This window comes from Balaenoptera musculus, chromosome 11, assembly GCF_009873245.2.
Source record: "Balaenoptera musculus isolate JJ_BM4_2016_0621 chromosome 11, mBalMus1.pri.v3, whole genome shotgun sequence".
Taxonomy (NCBI): domain Eukaryota; kingdom Metazoa; phylum Chordata; class Mammalia; order Artiodactyla; family Balaenopteridae; genus Balaenoptera; species Balaenoptera musculus.
Window position 1 is genome coordinate 8,874,010 of NC_045795.1, and position 22,114 is coordinate 8,896,123.

Consider the following 22,114-nt stretch of genomic DNA (forward strand, 5'->3'; position numbering starts at 1 on the left):
AGAAAAAGAGGAGACAGTTGCATTTGTACATGTCAGGGTCAGTGTCATTACCTCTTCACACCACCTTTTTGAGACACTCAGGCCAGCAGCGTTTCTTTACGCCTGGCTTTGTAAGGACAGGGCCTTCCCAGGGGATTCTTCCCGAGGCCACATAGGCCCCTGGGTCCATGATGCACACACTCTCTTGTCACTTACTGTTACTATGTCATCGCAGTATGATAGCTGTCTACTTGGTGGTGTAATTTTTAAAGGAAGTTTGTAACAAAGAGGACCTTGATCAGAAAAGTTGTGCCTTGTGTTGGGCTTGGCCAGAGGACTGGAGTTTGAGCCCTTGCTGTTAACACTTGACGTTGGACAAGTGACTTAACCCTACGTGTGTCCTTCCTCACTGGGATGTGATCCACCAGTGCTGGCTGCTTCAGAAGGATATGTGAGAGCAGAGTAGGCTGGGGAGTGAGAAAAGAGGTTGTAAATAGTGCGGTTGTATAAAATCATAATGTCGCGTCACTACAGAATGTCTGTAGGAGAAGCACACACTGTTTATTATTCTGATGTTCACTACGTTTTTCTAGAGATTTAAGTATTATCAGGCCAAGACCTAACTTTTGACCTGACCTATAATTCACAGTTATCAGTATTCAGGAACTTTTGAGAGGATATAGAGAGGAAACCTAACTATGGTTTACAATGATGGGAGTAGGGGAGAATAAAATATTGGGAAATGGAGCTTCGGCTCTAACTTTACACTGCATTGATGTTGAAGGGAAGTTAGTCATGTTTTTCAGGAGTATGAGACATTATACCATAAGGGGGTAACTAGCTCTTTTCCATCTTTAAATAATAAACTCTTTAACAAGTATACTTAAACTGTAGTATGAGTGGTTGGTTAGCTATAAGAAAGAATATTTAGTTTATTAAAAAAGGTTCCTAAAATTAAACTCATGGAATACCAGGGTGGAGGGTTGTAGAGTCTTTATTTGGGGGTGTCAGTGGAATGTGGTGGGATTTTAAAGTAGCATAAGATGTGTCAGTTTGCTGTGACGCAGACAGATAAAGGAGGAGATAAAGCAATGACCTTTAAAGCTGTTACGTCCTTGAAATGCCTTCCATTAAGCTAACCGTATGCACTGTACTCTGCCATGTTTTAATTTCCAAGTGAAACACTAGCATGTTTGTGTTTTCAGTTTTATTAAATTAGTGTCTCTCTCTTTTTTTTTTTTTCCCTTTCAGAGAGCATTAGGTAATCAAAAGTCCACAGTAGTTGAATTCAGCAATAAAGATGCCTCTGAAATTAACAGTGAGCAAGATAAAGAAAATTCCTTAATCAAAAGTGAACCAAGAAGAATTAAAATATTTGATGGAGGGCAAGTACAAATTTTCCTTCTTAAATGTACATTTAAACTTACTTTTTAAATGTACATTTGCTTTCATGTGAATGAAGACTTACCAGTGCCGATTTTATATAAACGTTGCAAGGTTTCTCAGCTTATTAACAGAATCTTCATGACAAAATACATGTTAGGTATTATGTTAAATAATGCCATTTTGATCAAGAAAATGACAACTATTTAGAAAACATTGTAGGTTCTAGGAGGCAGCTAAGCACTAAGTTTTCAGAGTGAACCCTGGGTTTCACGTTGATTCATAATAAGGAGTGACCTGAAAAAATCTGCTCTAAAAGAGATGAATCATTGCCTGTTTGATGTCTTTAGTGAATTCGGTTGTGAGAAAGATTGTAAAAGCCAACGGTAGTTAAAATGAAGCTCAGAAATATTTCAGTACTTACAGCTGTGATTGAATTTAACAATAAAGAAAATTTTAAAGCAGTCACTTAGAGGAACTATTTTAAAATTAAACCTGGTATTGAATAAAGTTGTTTGATTAGAATTAGCTATTAGAATACTGTGTTGATGTGAAAAGCTGGAATATTCTGTTACTTACATGTGCATAACATTTATATTGATTGAGTTTAAAAATTGTGCCTTGTTTTATTTTTTAGGTTGAATTTCAATCATCAGTATTTTCTCAAAGACATAGTATCCAATTGCCCTATTCATTTTCCTTTTCTTTAAATTAGATATAAATCAAATGAAGAGTATGTATATGTCCGAGGCAGGGGAAGAGGAAAGTACATTTGTGAAGAATGCGGAATCCGTTGTAAGAAACCTAGTATGTTAAAGAAACACATACGAACCCATACAGATGTCCGCCCCTACCACTGCACTTACTGTAACTTCTCCTTTAAGACTAAAGGTATGAGATGACATCGCTTCATGGTCCTTTATTATATGCATTGAGTTAGTAGAGCTAAGACCCAACTTTACATATTCCTTGACCAAGGAAGCAGTAGCTAAAATAGAATAATATAAATTACATCTTGTCAACATTGTAGTCTTATCTCTTTATATATTTCTAGACCTCTTGAGAAAAAGTTTTTAATTACACACTTTTAGAATATACGTAATAAATATGACATTTGAAACGGAGCAACTGCCCTTTTTTCTTTTACTTCCCAAATTAGAGTTGTATAACATGATGACTAACACGTTTTCAAAAATACTTACTTTGGAGCTAAAGAAGAAAAAAGAAATTTTTATGATCACATTGTAGATGCATTTCAGTGCTAAAAGTTTAAAGAAAAAATTAAAATAATAACTACAGTAAAGTTATACTGATTACATTCATGTTTTATTATCTAATTTTAGTCATGCATAGCCATTTCTTTTTCTTTCCCATGAAGCTTTTTTACTGAAGTACTGTTGAATATCAGCTTCAAAAAATTTCTAAATTTTGTACTATTTAATGTTTGTGGAACTCAGAACTAGTAATTAAAATTATATTTAGTACCATTTCTGTATTCTTTATATGTTTTTATTTAAATTGTAAGCCTTTATTATAGTTAAGGTAATTTTACTCTCTACAAATTTCCTGTGACATATAATGAATAAATACACTATCATAAAATGTTTGCTTTCTCCATTAGGTTCCTTGTTTATGAATCATTATACAAAAATTTCTTGCTTGAGACTTTAATTTCGTATACCACCCTTTAGAAAGTAAGAATCTCGCAAATACAAAGCAATATAATCATAAAATTATTTGTCTGAAAGGAGAAAATCTGTGAAAAATATTTAATCAATTTTTTTAATAGAACTACATTATTTTTATCCCTTTTCAGTTAACATTTGCTTTTTTTTCTGATTATATTGGTTGTCTCTGCAGTTTTTGTTTTAAAGATTGATCAACTCTTCAGCAAAATTTATTATATTTTTTGGCCAGTATTTATTGGCATTTAAACAGTTATAGTATGTAGCAACTAAATAGTTTCAAATTAGCTCTCCTTAAATGCCAGTAAAACCTGAAACAAGAATGATGGGGGAAAAAACAAAACTGTTCTTCAGATAGCCTTGAATATTTCTAAAGTTTCAAGAAATCATAAGTCAGAAGGAACCCTAATTCTGTCATTCTTAGGTTGTGGTATGGAACCTTCTTCTGGAAATGGAGGGTGCATTTCAGGATGATTTTCCTGATCTTATGTGAAGGCTTTGATAGGATTAAGCACTTTGATCTTCTAACCCAACTTACTGCTTTTACACTGGTTTTGATCCTGTGATTAAGAAACGTCCGTCTGTTAAATAATTTACAGTGTGAGACCAGGAGACCAGTAATAGGCCAATATTACAAATAAAACATTACCAGTTATAGAATGATGTTACCAAACAAAAGAGGATCCAGGTATGATGTGAAATGGGTGTTTCTCAAAAGAAGGAGGAAAAGGAATCAGGATATTTTATAAAGTAAGGGCAAAGAAAGGAAGGAAATTTTTAATGTGGAAAACAAATGAAACTACAGAGATTTCTTGGCAAAGAAAAATATTATGAATCATCAAGTATTAATCCTAATGAAATAACTCAAGCCAACATCATGTAAAATATTAGATAAATGTTTGTGAAATGGTGGACAGGGCATAATGATCTTTGAAGAGTGAGCAGTATATGTTAGCAGTTTTCATGTCTTTCATTTCTCAAATATGCTGCATACCTGAATTTACATTAAATTTTTTGTTTTGTCAGATAATTCATTGGAATTATGTGATAAATATTTATTTGAAGAAAACTACCCTAGCTAAGGAGACTGGTGAAGAAAATATTAGAAATTCAGTATTTCCCTATTCTCGGCATGGCAGTTCTCTTTTTTATGGTCGCTTCCTTGTAGAAGTCTACCTTTTATGAATATATGCCAAACAGATTCCATAGTACCTTGTAAAGGTAGCTAAATAATAAAAGACTTGTTTTTAGATTAGGCTGTAAATTTTGCCCTACTCTGATTTACTTTGTTGTCCCATTCTTGAATGTGTCTGGTTATTAACAGAAGGTAATAGTGATGTAATGGCATGCTATATAAATAGGAGTATGCAAGGATAGCATGGTACTATCAAAGGAATGATCTGTCCTCCTAGAAGTTGATGCTTCTGATGGTAATGCTTGTAAGTCTGTATTTCATCAGTTGTCCTCTCGGTTTATTTTATGAATGCATTTTCAAAATAATTTTAATTGATTTGTTTTCACTATTCTGCTTTAAAGGTCAGTCAGCTCAGTCAGTGAGCTTGCATCTCTGCAGGATTTAGTTCCATTTATAGCACAGAAAGCTGGACTTTATATATAGCTATAGGAACCCAGAAACAAAATCGTTCATGCCTTCCAGAGGATTTATATTAATGTTCATTAAATCTGTTGAAAAATTTATCTGTTAATGCACAAAGCTTACAGCCTTGCTAGGGGATATTTGCATTCTAATGTGCATATTTTGCATATTGAAATGCAAATTGTTTTATTATAAATTATTTAAGAAGTTGGTTAATAATAAGTAATAGCTCAAGTTATGAGAAAATATGCTTATTAAAAACTCATATTCCCAAATTTGCCTAGTTACAATTATACATTAACTTCTCAGAGAGCAAATGACCTCCATGGCTGTCTGTTTAGGGAACAAAAGCATTTTGAAAGAACTTAGTGGACCTTGTGATTTGGTTTATAATATTGTCATCATACTAGAAAGCGTTTTGACTAATAAGTGGAAATTTCAGCCACAATAAGATGGGAAAACTATTCTTCATAACTTTTAATGTGAAAATGTTGAAGCATACAGAAAAGTAGATATTTGCATAGTGAACACCAGTATGCCCACCACGTTTTAATAATTGTTAATAATTTGCCATATTTGCTTCATATTTTATTTTTAAAGTGTATTTAAGGTAAATGTCAGACATGGCCAAGTCATTTAAGCCGGGCGTTATCTCTAGAATCACAGAGGTCAAGGTTTGCTGGTTCTTAGACATTATCTGGTCCGGTCCCTCTCTTACACTTGAACCCTTTAAGCACTAAGCTCTGGGATACTGTGCATACTAACTAGTGCAAGAATTGGCCTGAACGGGTGTGACCAGTCCCACGGGCTTAGTGCAGTTTTAGTGGAGGTGAGGCTCTATAAATACTGCAATTTTGCAGGTCTTTCAGCTACCACAGACTCAAATCTGGACCACTGATTCAAACATTTGTAGCTCTTCTGAAGGTTTATTCTGAAATACTAATTTGCCCTGCTCGCCAAACTCAGCATTTAGATTTTATTTTCAAAAGAGATGATTTTCCCTTCTTGGCAATTTTGTGTGTGTGGCATTATCTACTCAAGCTGCTTGGTATCCTCAAGAGAATTTGAGCTCTCCCCCTGCATTAATGATCACTTGGGGCCAGCACGCCCAATGGTTCCCAGTTAATCTGGTGATACTTACAGAGGTGTACACCAGCTGCCAGAGGAAACACACCTCTAGGGATACTATGATGAGACTTGTAGTCAGTATGGTGAAGTAAAATTAATGTAGGAAATTCTTTCTCTTGTTCCAAACACACAGAAATACTATTTATAGTACAACAACCAACTGTAGTTTTAAATAGATAACCAAGCTTGAAATTTAGAAAGAAAGATTCCCAGCCACCAAAAATAAGGAAACTCCAAACTAGCATGGTGAACAGATATTAAAAAAAAAAAAAAAGTCCATAGGGACATCAAGCCAGATATATGCCCACAGGCCTGGGGTTTAATACTGGCCCTGGAATGGCATCTGAGGCCTCTGAAATAAGCATGGCTCTCCTGTCCAGTGACTTTGGACCATGTGGTGAAAAAGCTGCCTGCTAAAAATAAAAAGCAAAACCCTATACCTGTGCCATGCCAAAAAAACGCCTCAAACTGATCCAGAATTAGTGGAATGAAACTGTTAAGGTCCCAGGCAGAAGCAATTGGAAGGCTGACCCATAGAGATGTGTCTACAACCCAGGGTACTTAAGACTCCATGGAAACCAATCTTGCTAAAGATAAGTTTACAATAAAAACTAAAAAATGTGCAAGGAAATAAAGTACTATGAGGGAAAGCCAGCGGACACAACTGGTGGAGAATTCAGAAACCACAGATCATAGTGCAATCTGAAAGGGACTTTAAGTGTATATAAAATGTTCTAAGAAATAAATAAGGACTAGAGAATAATAACCATAAGGCAAAAGTAGACATTATCAAAGTAGAGGAGGCAGATTTGAAAAAGAGAGATTATTACTAATAACAAGGTTATTACAGCATATAGATACCAGTATTATTTTTTTGAGCAAATTTTAGTCATTGGAATTGTACGACCACAATCTGTACTTTCACTTGAAATAGGAATGGAATTTGCCAGTGTTGACAAATGCAATAGCAAAATAATACTATGTAAGCTTAGTAAACATTCTTTTCCCTTAAGGAAATCTGACAAAACACATGAAGTCCAAGACACATAGCAAGAAATGTGTGGATTTAGGCGTCTCAGTAGGTTTAATAGATGAACAAGATACAGAAGAATCAGGTAAGGCTTTATTCCATATTTTTCATAAATGCTATTTACAATGTACTCTTTTTTTTCTTTGCATCCATACTCTTCTTTCCATTCCCACTGATGCTGCTCAGTTCCTACTTTCATTACCTCTTATTTATACTATGTGATAGACTCCTAATCAGTTTTCTCACCTTTCCTTTGTCTTCCTTCCTTTGCATCTATCCCCACTGATGTTAAGTTAATCTTCCTGAAGCATGTGTCTGATCATACTATTCCTCTGCTCCAGGTCTTCCATTGGTTTCCATTTGCCTACCAAATAGAATATGAGCCACTTGACCTCCAGTAATTCCTCAGAATCCTTTATAATCTGATGCCTGCCTACTTCTTCACCTTTATCCCTCATCTCTCTCTTTCACCTGCCCTAATGCTTGAATTTCCTGCTTACATGACACTGATCCGGCTCTCTGCCTATAAAGCCCTCACCCTCAATCCCCACACAAACGTGGCTCCCCGTCTGCATTGGTCAAAATCTTATTTTCCTTCAAGATCTAGCTCAAATCCACTGCCGTCATGAAGCCTTCTCTGATTTTCCCTTCCCACACCACTTGAGGGAAGTAATTTTTCCCTTTTCTCAACACCTGTAATATTTTAGAGTTCACTCTCTGAGAGTATTGGATCCCTTTCTGCCATAACTTTTTTTTTTTTGTTATTTACATGCTTCCTCCCTTACCTCTTCGCTGATTCTCAAGTGGGTCATGAGTAGAACTGATGCCTGAGTAGTATTCGCTGCGCCCGCAGCCCTCAGTGCAGTGCCTTGCTCGTGGCAGCTGCTCTGGAAATATTTGGGGAATAAAAACATTTGTTTGCTTCCCCAAATTGTTTATTATTTTGAAAAGGTTAACTGGTTGTTTTCTTAACGATGTTAACTCAACAAGTAGAAGTATTTATCTCTAACCAATTTTGAGGGGAAATAAAGCTGTTCATCTGTTCTGACTAATCAGACAATAGACTTATTTTTTTGTAAGACTTTTTGTTTTAACCCAAGAATTTATCAACAAGAGATAAGTTAAAAAAAAAAAAAAAGGTTGTCCTATTGCTTTTTTGAAAAACACCCTAAATTAAACATTTACCTGCTTGCTATGTTTTAGTTAGTATGTACTAGTTTGATGTAGAAAAAATTTCCAAAGGGAAAATGGTGAGGGCATCTTTGAAAATACAGGTTAAAAAAAAGCAAATGCTTTTCATTCCACCTGACAACCAGTAACACACTAAATGAATCAGCCTGAATTTGTTTCTAAATATGCAAGAGAAGTGACTCACATCTTAAGTGCTACAGTTGATATGATTTCGTATTTTAAGCACAAGGAAAGGATTGCCTTTAACTTTAATTTTGGGAAATAAGTGGATGTATTATTAGTAGAAGGAAAATACAATCATAACAAACTTAGGACAATCAGGAGGTTTTTAGTGCTTCATAGACACTTTGATGCTCTGATACATATCGGGGATGGCAATATCAGGATTTAAAAGTATATATCAAATTAACATATGTGTAACTTTTTTGTCCTAGGAACATACGTATTAAAAACTGATTTTTGAATGGCTAGGAATTGAATTCTGTGTTGATGTCTTTGTATAAAGACATACATTTAATAAAATTAATTAACTAATTTACTTCTAATGTAAATAGTCTGTTTGATTTATTTTCTGCTCTTAGTAGTCATGCAGTAAATTAACTACCATAACTATTTAAGTGAAAAAAAAATCCCTCTTTATTATTTATTTGCTTTATTGCTATTACGCTGAGCAATTCAGAATTAAAAAGCTAGGGAAAATGAGTAACGCTTTCAGTGAGTATATTTATTACCCAGAGACTAGAAAAGGCACAAAGTAGAGGTTATAATATGAAATACTAATTTCTGAAAAATGTATAAACATTAAAAGCATTATTATTATAATATATACTCTTAGGTGTTTTACTTCTATAAGAAGATGAGTCTTATAAAAATTAAGTAAAATGTAGAATCTTCTAAACTGTCAAGGGAAGGTAGTGTTTATATCCCAAATTTACATAGGAGAATTAAGTGTAGTTTCCATTAATTATCATGCATCGTTTAGATTGGACAACTGACTGATGGACTTACATATCTATCCGTTCATTTTTGTTATTTCTCACCTGATTCCAGAAACGCTTGAAGCAGGTCTTAGACTATAACTCAAACTTGATAGCCTAATTCCCAATTCAGATGAGATCCTCTGATAAAACTCTAGGTAATTTTACCTGTTTTTTCTGTTTAATTTTTTTAAAATTACTGTACTTATCAGTAGTATACTTAAAGTTTTTTCACGGTTTTTATTGAATAGTAAATTATAGCACATAGGTGGATTTTGCCAAGTGCTATGTCATACCTCATAGTTCTTTATAATATGCCAACAAAATATATTCCTCCACTTCTGCTTTATTATAGGCTTGGAATATAGGCATAAATGTGGCGAACGTTGTTTCAAACAAATGGTCTTGTTTTCCCTTTATTATTGTCTTTTGTGTTTTTAAAAATATTTTGAGATGTTTTGTAAAAATACAGAAAGATTACAAAGAGTTTTATTACATGCACTCATGTATTCACACCAGAGTTGGGGATTATAAACATTTTCTCACATTTGCTTCAAGTCTTTTTCATAAATTGTGTTTTTGAAAATTGTATTTTCATAAATTTGTATTTTTGAAAAAAAAACAAGCTAAGTAAGGCATTACACATTAGGTGCAGTATCCCTAACTCACCCTTGCCCGTCGCACTCCCTCCCAGAGGCAAACACTAACTTCACTTAGGGGTTTTCTTTCTATTCATTTAACATACGTGTGTATATCCACACATAGCATGTGGTTTTGCTTAAGTTTGTATACCAAATTTGCATGAACAGTACCACCTTGTATGTAGATACCTAGAAAATTAATTTTGCTTTATAATTTTAAATCGTTCTCTAGGATAATTTCTATTTCTGCACACCCTTAACTATACCTGATACTACATGCATTTTAGTTTGGGGCCAGTTTGATGGATGATAGTCTGCTGTCTTTACTTATATTTTCTTGATTGCTAGCCTAAGTTTGGATCTTATTATTCTTTGGGAAGAAGTTTCACTCTGTTAAACTGATGGTAGTTAGAGATGGGATCTTGCTTAGCAATTCTTTAGATGTCTATGTTTTTAGAGAGGAAAGCGCAGAAGCCCACAATGTGATGCTGCCTGTCTGCAAGGTGTACCATTTTCTAGTCCAACACCAGCCTAGAATATTCTAGGCATTCTTTTTTCACTCTCCTTTGCTGGCTCCTCCTCATCTCCCCAGCCTCTAAATGCAGTGCCCAGGGCTGTGGTCTCTAATCTCTCATCTCTTCTGTCTATGCTCCCTCCCCAGGTAGTCTCATCCAGTCTTCTGACTTTAAATACCATCTATATGCTGGGGATTCCAATATCCACTCCAGACTTGCATGTCCATCTTTCTACTCACCATCTCCACTTGGATGGCTAATAGGCATCTAGAGTGTGACGTGCCCCAAACTCCTGGTTTACCCCTTATGTGACTCTAAGAAGCACGCTTCCCTGAAGTCCTTCTCCCATCCTTCCAGCTGCTGGACCAAAAACCTTGAAGTCGTACTGGGTGTCCTTTGGCTCCAATCCACCAGTAAAACCTTTGGCTCTTCCTTCAAAATGTATTCGGAAACCTACCGCTTTGAACCACCTGTTCCTCCCAGCCCTGGTCAAAGCTATCATCACGTCTTCTAAGTTGCTTGCAGTAGCCCCTCACTGGTCTCCGTGGTTCAGCCCCTGCCTCTTTACAGCCTGCTTTCAACACAGCAGCCAAAGTGGTTTCTAAAAGTTACGTCATGGCTTTGCTTAAAACCCTCCATCGGTTTCCTGTCTCGTTCGGAGCCGTGGTCTGTGTCCCCTGCGAGCACCACGCCTCTGAAACTCGGCTCCACTCCCTCCTCCCCTGCCCCTCAGCTGCAACCACCCTGATCGCCTGGCTCAGTGGGCAGCACACCCAGCTGGCCCCTGTCCAGGGCCTTTTCTCTTTTCCTCCCTTTGGAATGCCCTCCACCAGGTGCTGCAAGACACCCCGTCATCTCTCAGTGCTCTTGTGCTCAGACGTCACCTTATCAGTGAGGCCTTCCTGAAGCTCCCTAGAGAAAAGAGCGCCTCACCCTCTTCCTGCCGGCATTATTTTTCCGTACAGCACTTACAGCCACTTACAACTCACAGATGAGTGTGTGTATTCATCATCTGTTCCTTTCAACTAGAAAATAGAACATAGGACAGCGATCTCCCTGTGGTCACTGCTGTATCGCCAGCACTTGCTGGGATTGTGGCTAGCGGCAAATCATAGATAGTAAATAGTTGTAGATTGAGTGGGTGACTGGAAAAAAGCGACCTGTAATCTGTCAGGAAATCATTCAACATTGTTGTTTTTAGAATATGATATACTAGTTTTCCATTAAATTCCTTCACTACAATTAAATGGTAGCTGTAATACAATATTTAACGCCTTTACCTGTGAATAGTGTTTACATGGTTTGGTCGTGGTCAATATAGGAATTTTCAAAGTGATGATGGCCATTCATTTGTTAATTTGTTATTTATTGGTTATTAGATCAGAAGACTGGGAGATATTTTAAGTTATCCTGATGATTCCATTTTTTCATCCTCAGTAATGATCTGTGCAGACTGATAAATATCTGTTCCATTTTTCAGTGGTTCCAGAGAAGAAGAGTTTATTCTCTTTGTGACTGATTATTTATTTAGCACCGCAGCAACTGTCTAGTATGTCCATAGTCACTGCCCTCAGGAGCTCCTCGCCTGTGGCTGTGATGTTGGGACTTGGCAGGGTTCACTCCTCAAGGCTGGGATCTGGGAAGGACAGTGATGGCCTCGTCTGGAACAGAAGGATGACTAAGGGTATCCCAGGAGAACAAAAAGAAAGGAAATATATCAAAATATAATGATCCATATATTGCTTTGTTTGAAAAAGTATTGATGAGGGGGTGGGGTAAAGGAGGGCAAGCACTCTGGACCGAGAGAGTTGTTGAGCAAAAGCCCAGAGGTTGGGAGAGGGGAATAGGGCATCAGGAGTATAAATGAGGCAGGATGAGAGAGTTGGGCAGGGCGCTGGGGGACAGGTCCTACTATGCAGGGGAGTTTTAGCACCTTCCTTTAAGAAAGTCTGAGGGATTTTTTTCTTTTTTTCTTGTATCATCTAAAGTAATTTAAAGCCACTACCTCTTTAGTCCCATATACCTCTGACTTTTAATATGGATTATTTTCTCAAATGTTTTTTAAACAAGGAAACAACAAATAGTAGGGCTTTTTATTTGTGTCCCCAGGAATTTTCATTGCTGAGCTTTTGTTTGTTTTTTCTTTCTGCCGCTGCTGTTTTATTTTATAGTGGGAATTTAGACAGTAATGACTATAAAAGAAGCATGATTTCTTTAAGTGGTTAGTCCCATTCAGCAGCAACAATAATAAATAATGCCATAGAGCAAAAATCTTTTTGGGGGGACTTCCCTGGTGGTCCAGTGGCTAAGACTCCGCGCTCCCAGTGCATGGGGCCCGGGTTCGATCCCTGGTCGGGGAACTAGATCCCACGTGCCACAGCTAAGAGTTCGCATGCCGCAACTAAAGATCCCATGTGCTGCAACTAAGACCCGGCGCAGCTAAATAAGTAAATAAATATTTTTTTTTAAAAAATCTTTTTCTGAAAGGGTGTTTTTATAAACAAAGTACGTCAAGGTTTCAGCATCCCTCATTCTCTAGCAGATGGAGTTTACAGGTTTGGATGGAAAGTCTGGTACGATTTTTCCCTCGTGACACCCAATTTTGTATGTATATATGTATAATGACTCATTTAGAAATCTTGCTCTTCATTTATTAAATTAGGGAGCATTATTTCTCCTGGAATTCATTTCTACTCTGACCCAGCAGCACCAAGGTGTAGAACTTTCTCCACAGAATAGACTATCATAAAAGATAAGGACTTGATTTTTTCCTACCTTAATGTTTCCGTGTATGTTTTAAAACCTTGCCCTTATCAACTCCATAAGGATGTTGTAAGGAGTAGTGGCGTATGTTATGAAGTGTTTCATTTTACTATCAATTTAATTTTCCAAGGAAAAATACAAATTATTAGCCATATAGTAGTAGTAGAAGAAGTGACTAACTTTAAAAAAAAATAGGAGGGAGAATAAATATTTTCAGCTATCATAGTTTTAATCTTTGAAGTGTACATCTGCTCGTAGAAGGAAGCTTGGGGTCCAGAAGCTGGTCAGTGCCGAGTGATCTGACATGCTGGGTTCTCTCTCCCCCTGCTTCCTCCCTGCCCGTAGGAGTTTCCCGCCTCCCTGATCACACCTGGAAGCCTCCCCCTTCTCAGGGATCAGGCTCATGGCAGCGGTTCCTTCTGAGACTTCAGCCGCCAGCTCGAGATTGCTGCCTGACAGTGTACTCCCTATTTTCCTGGCCCAACAAATGAAAATAAGTGATGAAATTGCATCGTGTAATGTAGGGTCTTTCCACCCATAACTTGCTGGCTTTTCCCTTTAATGATGAACAGTTTTGTGGTTTTTTAAAAATTATTTATTTATTTATTTATTTATTTATTTATTTTTATTTTTGGCTGTGTTGGGTCTTCGTTTCTGTGCGAGGGCTTTCTCCAGTTGCGGCAAGCGGGGGCCACTCTTCATCGCGGTGCGCGGGCCTCTCACTATCGCAGCCTCTCTTGTTGCGGAGCACAGGCTCCAGACGCGCAGGCTCAGTAGTTGTGGCTCACGGGCCCAGTTGCTCCGCGGCATGTGGGATCTTCCCAGACCAGGGCTCGAACCCGTGTCCCCTGCATTGGCAGGCAGATTCTCAACCACTGCACCACCAGGGAAGCCCCAATGATGAACAGTTTTATCAAGTGCTTTTGTGGCATCCTGGGGTCCTACTGTCATTTCTCGTACTCTTAATCTAATGTACCTCTGGTGTTAAGCCCACTGCACAGTGCACTGCTAGAAACCGCACTGCGATTCCATTTGCTGTGTGTCTACATAAAGATTCAGGAAAATGCTAAGGTTTGGCCAGCAGTTAGGTGTCACAGCAGTTTCTTACCTGTGTCCCAAAAGGTAGTGATTCCAGTGGCTCTTCCGATGCCTTTCATTTTGCCCTCACGGCTGCATTTATCCAGGGGCGTTACTGATCTACTATATGAAATATGCAAGTATGAAATTACTGAGTAAACTCTTATCAGCGGAATCTCCTTTGTCACCTAGGCTTTCCTAAACACAGTCAAAGTTTCTCACTTAATTATGCAGCTAGATTACAGATGGCTACCAAATAACGGTGATTAAAGAAAAATAAGTAGCCAAGTTCAGGAGCCACGTGTCTCTTGGGAAACCAGTACACTGACACATCGTCTTGATCAATACGAAAATTTGTGACATTAAGTCTTCTCTAGATACTGAATAAAATTCTTAAGTAGTTTTGATAGCCACCTTCATATTTCACATTGACAGCAGGGCAGTTCTGTCAGAAGTGGAGTCCTACAGCACCTTAGGAAGGACTATTAGATTCATCACACTTGTATGAAAGTCACATACAGCTAAACAGCCAGTGCTAACAGGATATGCAAGAACTTGCTCCAGGTATTGACACCTTGATTATCTCAGACATCTGGGAAATGGGGTAAACTTTTTAAAGAAAAAAAACCCACAAGGATATTATTTGGGAGCCCTGATTCTAAATGCCAGGCTTTGCAGAATAGCAACCAGAAACCTAAGGATAGTGTTTCTAAGGTTTATAGGAAAAACTGGGGTCTTGGTCGTTTGATCTTTTCTGTAGCACATACATAATAATCAAGAAATATCATCTCTGAGCTTTCATTTATTCAACAAAATTTGTTAAAGGCTCTCCAAAGGCCAGTGTTACTACAGAGTATCCCACCATATTTATTCTTGAAAAATCATTACCATTCGGTAATGTCTTGGTCAGCTTCTGGTTTTCTGGGAAAAGTCCAAGTCTTTTTGTTCCATGTTCATATTTAATTTTTCCTTAATATCTGCCTTGTTTTGTTTATTTTCATCAAAGGTTTACTGTAGATTTATTTCTACTTATCTACAGTATTTCTTTTCCTGGTATTATCTTCAATCTTTTTCTTTTTTTGAATGCCCTAAATCTGTTTTCTACTCTCTACCAACTTGATACTCAGAATGTCATTCACCAGCAGAATGTGCCTGTTCCCTGGTGGATGGAGCGCTTATGAAAGGTCAGTGTGACGATGATGTGATGAAGGCGCAAAGACCCCTGAGTTTTTGATTCTTCACGGCCCTTAAAGCAGTGGGCCGTATGGCTGCCCATTTCGTCCTTCAGCAGATGAATTCTTGTTCTAATTTCCAAATGGAGTAAATTTAGAGACGTTGGGAAACATTTATTTTGAATTAAGCAGAGGGGACTGTAAACTTATCTAAGGCAGCCATTAAAATTTGGACATTTGACATCTCAAAGAAGTTTCCGTGTAGTTTAAAACCAGCCACTCAGCTGTAGTTATAGTAGGTGTTCATGAAAAGTCTAATCCCTCCGGCCAGCTGCACATGTCCCTGTATTCTTGCCATGCAAAACTATATAGTCTCAGGAATTTTGTCCCTGTGTTCTTGGGGTATTAGTAAGTACTTTTTCTTTTTCACCTTTTGTGTCAAAAGTCATGCTGCTGGCTATTTGCTTTTCATGCCTTGATCCGAAGAATGTTTTTGTCAGCAGACTGCTCGGAATGTTAACATGTGCCCTCCACTGCCAGACTGGGAGAACCATTCAGTGTGGCAAGGTGCAACTGGAAACACGGTTCCCGCTGGAGGTTAAGTATTTAGGATGATGCGTGTAAGAGGATGGCGTTAGATCACAGGATTTAAAACCTGTGTCACATTTACCCTTAAAATAAATTTAATGAATTTTTCTAAATGAAGTGCTTTCAAAATGAAACCTGTAGAATATGTTTTCGTCACTGGGATGTTTACAGAAAACATTATTAGTTCTTTTAAGAGAAACTGCCACACACAATAAGAAACCATGATAGGTCTTGGGACTTACAGTTAAACAAGTGTGTATGTCGTTAATGAACAATGCAGATACCACTGCCTTTTGGTTTACTGCCTAAAGTTAACAAACGTTAAACCCTGGCTCGTTATATTGTTAAGATGAAAACATAGTTTAATAAAAACCCGAAACAAAAACCCATTACTGCAGTAGTTGTATGCTTTAAAAGACTTTTTCCCCAGGTTTCCCTTGTTTGTCTGGATTTCAGAGTAATTTTTCTAAACATGAGGAAAACAAAAGCAGACAAATTACAGCAGTAGCAGAATGTTGAAGAGGGAGGTGCTGCTGACCTCCCAGGGGAGCCTGTCTGAGGGAGGCCCCGCCTGGCTCGGCCAGCAGGGGTCACTGTCGGGCAGCGATGGGAGGGCAGCCCGCGGTTCATCCAACTGAAATCAGATTTTGAAACACATCTTTAGGGAAGTGGTTTGACATAAATTACTTTTGAAAAACAATATTGCCGCATTGTTTGCCTTCTTTTTCCCTCATGAATTTAAATTCACAGAAAATAGAAGAATTAATTTTACACATACGTAAAATTGTACTGAGTAGTAGAAATTTTTATTTATAATGAGTTGGGAATGTACCTAGGAGGACAGAAATTAAATAGAAATTTTACAGGCCATTTATTTATGAATTTGTTAAGTAAGTATGGGTTCCTTATACCTGTTCTAGGGTCCTTGGGGGATGCAGAGGGGTGAGCTACAGCCTTCACCCTGCTGGAATAGTACAGTCTACATTGTAAAAACCAAGGAAGGAACAATCGTCATGTAGTATATCTTACTGGAATAATGACAAGACTCCTAAATACAAAAAAACCCTGTTTCCAAATTCTGACTTTGATGCTTTCCAGCTGTATTTAAGTCTCTTAACTTCCTGTGTAAAATGAGTTGGGTATCAGCTCTGTCACGAGTGGCTGTTAGGTTTAAACATAAAGAGTAAAATGTTGGCAAACTTTTTCTGTAAAGGGCCTGATAATCAGTATTTTAGGCTTTGTGGGCCACACAGTCTCTGGCATGACAACTAAACTTTGTGAGTGTGGCAGGAGAGCTGCCATAGACAGTATGTAAATGATGGGCCTGGCTGTGTTCCAGTAAAACTTTATTTAAAAGAACAGGCGGGAGCCGCGTGAGGCCAGCAGCTATGGTTTGGCAGCCCCTGATACAATAGGAACTCAGTGTAGCATGCCATCGTAGTTACTATGCTCAGTAACAGGCTGTAGCAAAACGAGCAGTGTCACAAAGTCAGAGATGGCAAGTTCTGGAGTAGTTAACAAGTCTGTGTTCTTGACCTTGCTGACTTGTGGTCATGGACAGGTCACTTTTCCTTTCTGGGTCTTCTACCTTGCACAACTTCTGACCGGATAGTAACAGTCTTCTTTGGGGCTAGGGGTTAAGGGGACAGGGCAGTAATACGAAAGGACTTTTCTTAGCATGAATCCAGAGAGCAGAGGTGTCTGGGCTTTGTTTTGGTGCTGTGGATATTTAAAAGGATGCCATTGTCTTAGGTTCATTTAAGTTATCCATTGTATCTTGTTCCGGTCACTCTGGAATATCCACCCTGTTTAACAAATATGTAATGACCCAAAATTCGTTTTCAGGTTCCCAAACTTTGACAGGGTTCTTCCCCTTCAGGAGTTTTACGACCCAATGCACGTAGAGAGATAAACATTATTCAGTCCTTATCTTGGGGAAGGAAAACTGTAGAAAGGAATCCCAGCTCTTCTCAAGTCCTCTGTGAGCTGTAGGCATGTGGCTCTGTCCAGGGAGAAAGAAAGGTCCAGGGACACCAGCCTGTGCGTCTTCCCACCCATAATATTGCAAACCTTGATCTGAAGTGTGGGACAATCAAGGCCAAAGAACATGAAAATGCAACCAAGTCGTTTTACCCCCTTCCCCATTAAAAAGCATATGGTATTCTTTATGAATCCTTCTCATAAGTTGCATACACTGAAATTTTATATCTATATGTAAAATAAAAAACTTTAAAGATTTATAGTATAACTAATTATTCTTAAACTTCCATACTTACTGTAAAATACAGTGTATTTGTTGTGAAATTAAAAAGGTTATTTACATTCTCCTTGGGGATTGTATTTTATATGTTCCACTCTTCATAATGAAATAATTACTTGAAGCTTTTAATGTCTGTACCTGTAAATATTCAGCTCACTCATGCATATTTATAAGCTAGGTTATTGACTGTCATTCATTGTTGACCTTCTTTCAGATCATTCTGTGGTTAGGTTTTTATAATATGACATCTGAATGCGGAGACCTGGGTTTAAATCTTGGCTCTGACACTTCTGAGCTGCGGGCTTCACACTTTAAAATAATTAACTGCTTTTTTAATTTTTAAAAAATCTTTGTCTGAGAAAAAGTCAGGTCCTTAATTAGCCCTTGTTTTAGTTGTGATCAGATAGCGCTGGTCTGTCTGTAGTACTAAGCCGGGTGCTCTCGCGGTCTCCATGGCTAGAACCGGAGTAGAGGCATTCAGGCGTCATACGTACAACCGAATAAGAACTGCAAGAATAGGTACAAGATACAAGGTAAGAATAGTGTTAGGTGCCAGATATTTAAAGAATGTGTGTGTGTGTGTGTGTGTGTTAGGATGTATTTTGGAGAAATTACCTGTGCCTTTAAATTAAACAAGAGAAGTGTTGGAATTTGTTTCAATTAATAGTTTCCTGTTAAATAATGGGAAAGAAAAAAATTGCTTGTCAGAAAGAGAAGTCTTGATGAGTATAATAAGAACAGCAGGGAGATGGAGATTGTGCAGGCTTATCTGAATGAGACAGAATATTGGTGTCAGTAGAGTAAAATAAAGGTCCTGGAGCATTGGCAAATAGGCTTTTTCTTGATGTCATTTTTTAAAAGGTTATTTTGGTCTTTGTAGAAAGTCAAAAAACTAGTAGAGTTCCTGTATATTCTTTACCCAGCCTCCCCTGTGCTAGCATCTTACATAACCAAGAACATTTGTCAACACTAAGAAATTAACCTCAGCTCAGGATTGCTAACTAAAGCATAGGACTTCCCAGTTTTTCCCCTGATGTCCTTTTCCTGTCCCAGGCTCTCCTTCATGATCCCACATCACACTTAGTCGTCGTGGCTCCTCCAGCGTGTCCCTCAGTCTTTATTGTCTTTCATGACCTTGACATTTATAGAGAGTATTGATCAGTTATTTTGTAGAATGTTCTCAATTTGGGGTTTTCTGCTACATGCTCACGGCTGGATTGAGGTTATACATTATTGGGGAGGCGCCATAGGGTGGTTATGCTTTCCTTAGTGCATCATATCGGGGGTACCGTATGTCAGTATGTATTACTGGTCATGTTAACCTTCTTTACTTGGCTAAGGTGATGTCTGCCAGGACTAGCTACTGTAAACTTACTGTTGTTCCCTTTATAAATATTAAATATTTGCGGAGATACTTTAAAACTATGCAGATACCCTATTTATGCATTGATGGATTTTGCCTGTGGTAAGTATTGCTATGGTGTTCTAATTTATCAATTAGAATTTTTCTGCAAGGAAAAGTTACCATTTCTCCCTTAGTTCGTTCATCCATTCATTTACATCAGTATGGACTCAAGGTTATGTATTTTATTCTTTGGGTTATAATCCAGTTCTGTTATTTATTGTGTAGCTCAAGTTCTCATTGACCATTGAGAGCTCTTTGAGATCTGTTCCTGTGCCCTTTCAACATGCGGCTGCTTTTTTTTTCTTTAAGCGGTTCCTTACTTTTTTTTTTAATTTTTATTTTATTTATTCATTTATTTTTGGCTGTGTTGGGTCTTTGTTGCTGCGCCCAGGCTTTCTCTAGTTGTGGTGAGCGGGGGCTACTCTTCATTGTGGTGCGCAGGCGTCTCATTGCAGTGGCTTCTCTTGTTGCAGAGCACGGGCTCTAGGCGTGTGGGTTCCAGTAGTTGTGGCATGCAGGCTCAGTAGTTGTGGCTTGTGTGCTCTAGAGCGCAGGCTCAGTAGTTGTGGCGCACGGGCCTAGTCGCTCCACGGCATGTGGGATCTTCCAGGACCCAGGCTTGAACCCATGTTCCCTGCATTGGCAGGCGGATTCTTAACCACTGCGCCACCAGGGAAGTCCCAGTTCCTTACTTTTTGACACCCAAGATGTTCCAGCCATGGAATTCACCATTTCCCCAGGGACCCCTGGTTCACTTTACTGGAGAATGGTATTTAGGAACCAAGATCTAGCCGCTAGGTGGTGTGTTTCTGGCTACTAACCTGTCACTGCTTCTAGCCCCTCTCGTTGGATAGAGCTGGGAAATATGCATATTTATGCTAACTCATACATATACGTACATCTGTGTTTATTTCTGTATCTGTGTATGTGTACGTGCACACACACACACACACACACAAATGAGAATGTGAGTCCACACTGATAATTCCAGTTCCGGTCCAGTCCCACAGAGTTTATTTTAGCCTGCTCCATTTCCTTTTTTTTTCTTTCACCAACAGTGGGAAACCTGGTTCTCATCTACAGTATGTTCACTTATTTGTTCAGCTCTAGCATACCAATAAACTAGTTCCAGAAATGTTGACCCACCTGTGAAAAACAGGTTTACAATCACAGCATAGTGTCTGTGTGCAGCTCTTTTTGTCTTTAGCCTTCACATTGTCTGGTCAGAACCCCCTTTGCCAGGGTTACCTAGGTCGTGGTTGTGGAGTTCATTTGTACTCAGCCATCTGTCTCAGCTTGCATTTCATCTCAGATTTCCACCACATCCTGGTTATGTTTGTATTTACACACCCTACAATTCACCTTAGGGTGCACAGTTTGGTGGTTTTTGACAAATGTGTACAATTGTGTGTCCAGCCCCACAGTTCCACAGAGAACAGTTCCATCGCCCCAAAATTCCTCTGCGCCACTTCTTTATGGACACCTCCCCACGCCCAACAGCCCCTAGCAGCCACTGATGTCTTTTCCTCCCTGTATTCGTATGTTTTCCAGAGTGTCACATGAAAGGAATCAAAATAAGGAGCTTTGGGGGTCTGGCTTCTTTCACTTAGCAGAATACGTGTGAATTTGTCCATGTTTTTGTGGGCATCAATAGTTCATTCCTCTCTATTGCTGAGTAGTATTCCGTCGTATTGATGTGCCATAGCTTCGTAGCCACTGGCCACTCGAAAGATACCTCTATTATTTCCTTCCTGCTCCTTGCTTTCGGTTTAAGTTTGATTGCCTTTTTCTAATTTCTAAAGCTGAGAACTTAGATTATTTATTTGAGACCTTTCTTCTTTTCTAATAGAAATGTTGGCTACAATAAATTTCCCACTAACCACTGCTTTAGCTGCATCCCACAAATTTTGAATGTTATATTTTGGTTTTTATCCAGTTCAAGATATTTCTGACTTTCTTTGAGACTTTCATTTCTGACTCATGGTTTATTTAGAAATGTGTTATTTAATTCTGAAATATTGGGGGATTGTTCAGATATCTTCCAGTAACTGATTTCTAGGTTATTCTGTTTTCAAGCAGAAACGTAAGTATGATTTCTATTCATTGAAATTTGTCGAGGTTGGCTTTGTAGCTCAGAATATACACGTTGGTGAATGTTCCACATACACTTATAAGGAAAGCGTATTCTGCTCTTTGGGTGGAACGTAACTGTTAACTAGATCTAGTTGGTTGACAGTATTTTTCAAGTCTTCTGTGTTCCTACTGATTTTCTATATACTTGTTTTATCAATTACTGAGGGTAGAGTGTTGAAGTCTTCAACTGCAATTGTGGATTTGTTTATTGCTTTTTTGTTTTAGCCTCATTTATTTTGAAGTTCTGGTTTCATTGCTACACATTTAGGATTGTTGTATGTTCATGGAAAGGTAACCCTTTTATCATTATGTAATGTTCCTGTTCATCTTTGATAATATTCCTTGTTTTGATGTCTGCTTTTTCTGATATTAGCATATAGTTTTTGCCGCTGTATTTTAGTTAATTTTTAAATGTATATCTTTCTCCAAACTTTACTTTCAATCTATTATGTCTTTATATTTAAAATGGATTTCTCATCCATAATATATACTCGGGACTTGCTTTTTTACCCAGTCTAGCAGTCTCTCTCTTTAAATTCATGTGTTAGACCGTTCCTTTTATTTTTATTTTTATTTTTCATGTAGTTGGA

The 22,114-nt window shown here is 38.0% G+C and overlaps 1 protein-coding gene across 11 annotated transcripts in view; it reads left to right on the forward strand.

Annotated features, from left to right (window-relative positions):
• HIVEP1 (HIVEP zinc finger 1) overlaps nucleotides 1-22,114 on the forward strand; it is a 146,712-nt gene that overhangs the window by 114,596 nt on the left and 10,002 nt on the right. For 10 of the 11 annotated variants that reach the window (XM_036868998.1, XM_036868997.1, XM_036868996.1 and 7 more), the window contains 3 exons: nucleotides 1,231-1,364; nucleotides 2,078-2,253; nucleotides 6,786-6,887. In XM_036868998.1, the coding sequence (XP_036724893.1) occupies nucleotides 1,231-1,364; nucleotides 2,078-2,253; nucleotides 6,786-6,887 (412 nt within the window). The remainder of the gene's footprint in view (nucleotides 1-1,230; nucleotides 1,365-2,077; nucleotides 2,254-6,785; nucleotides 6,888-22,114) is intronic. The other variant, XM_036869001.1, reaches the window with a different exon arrangement.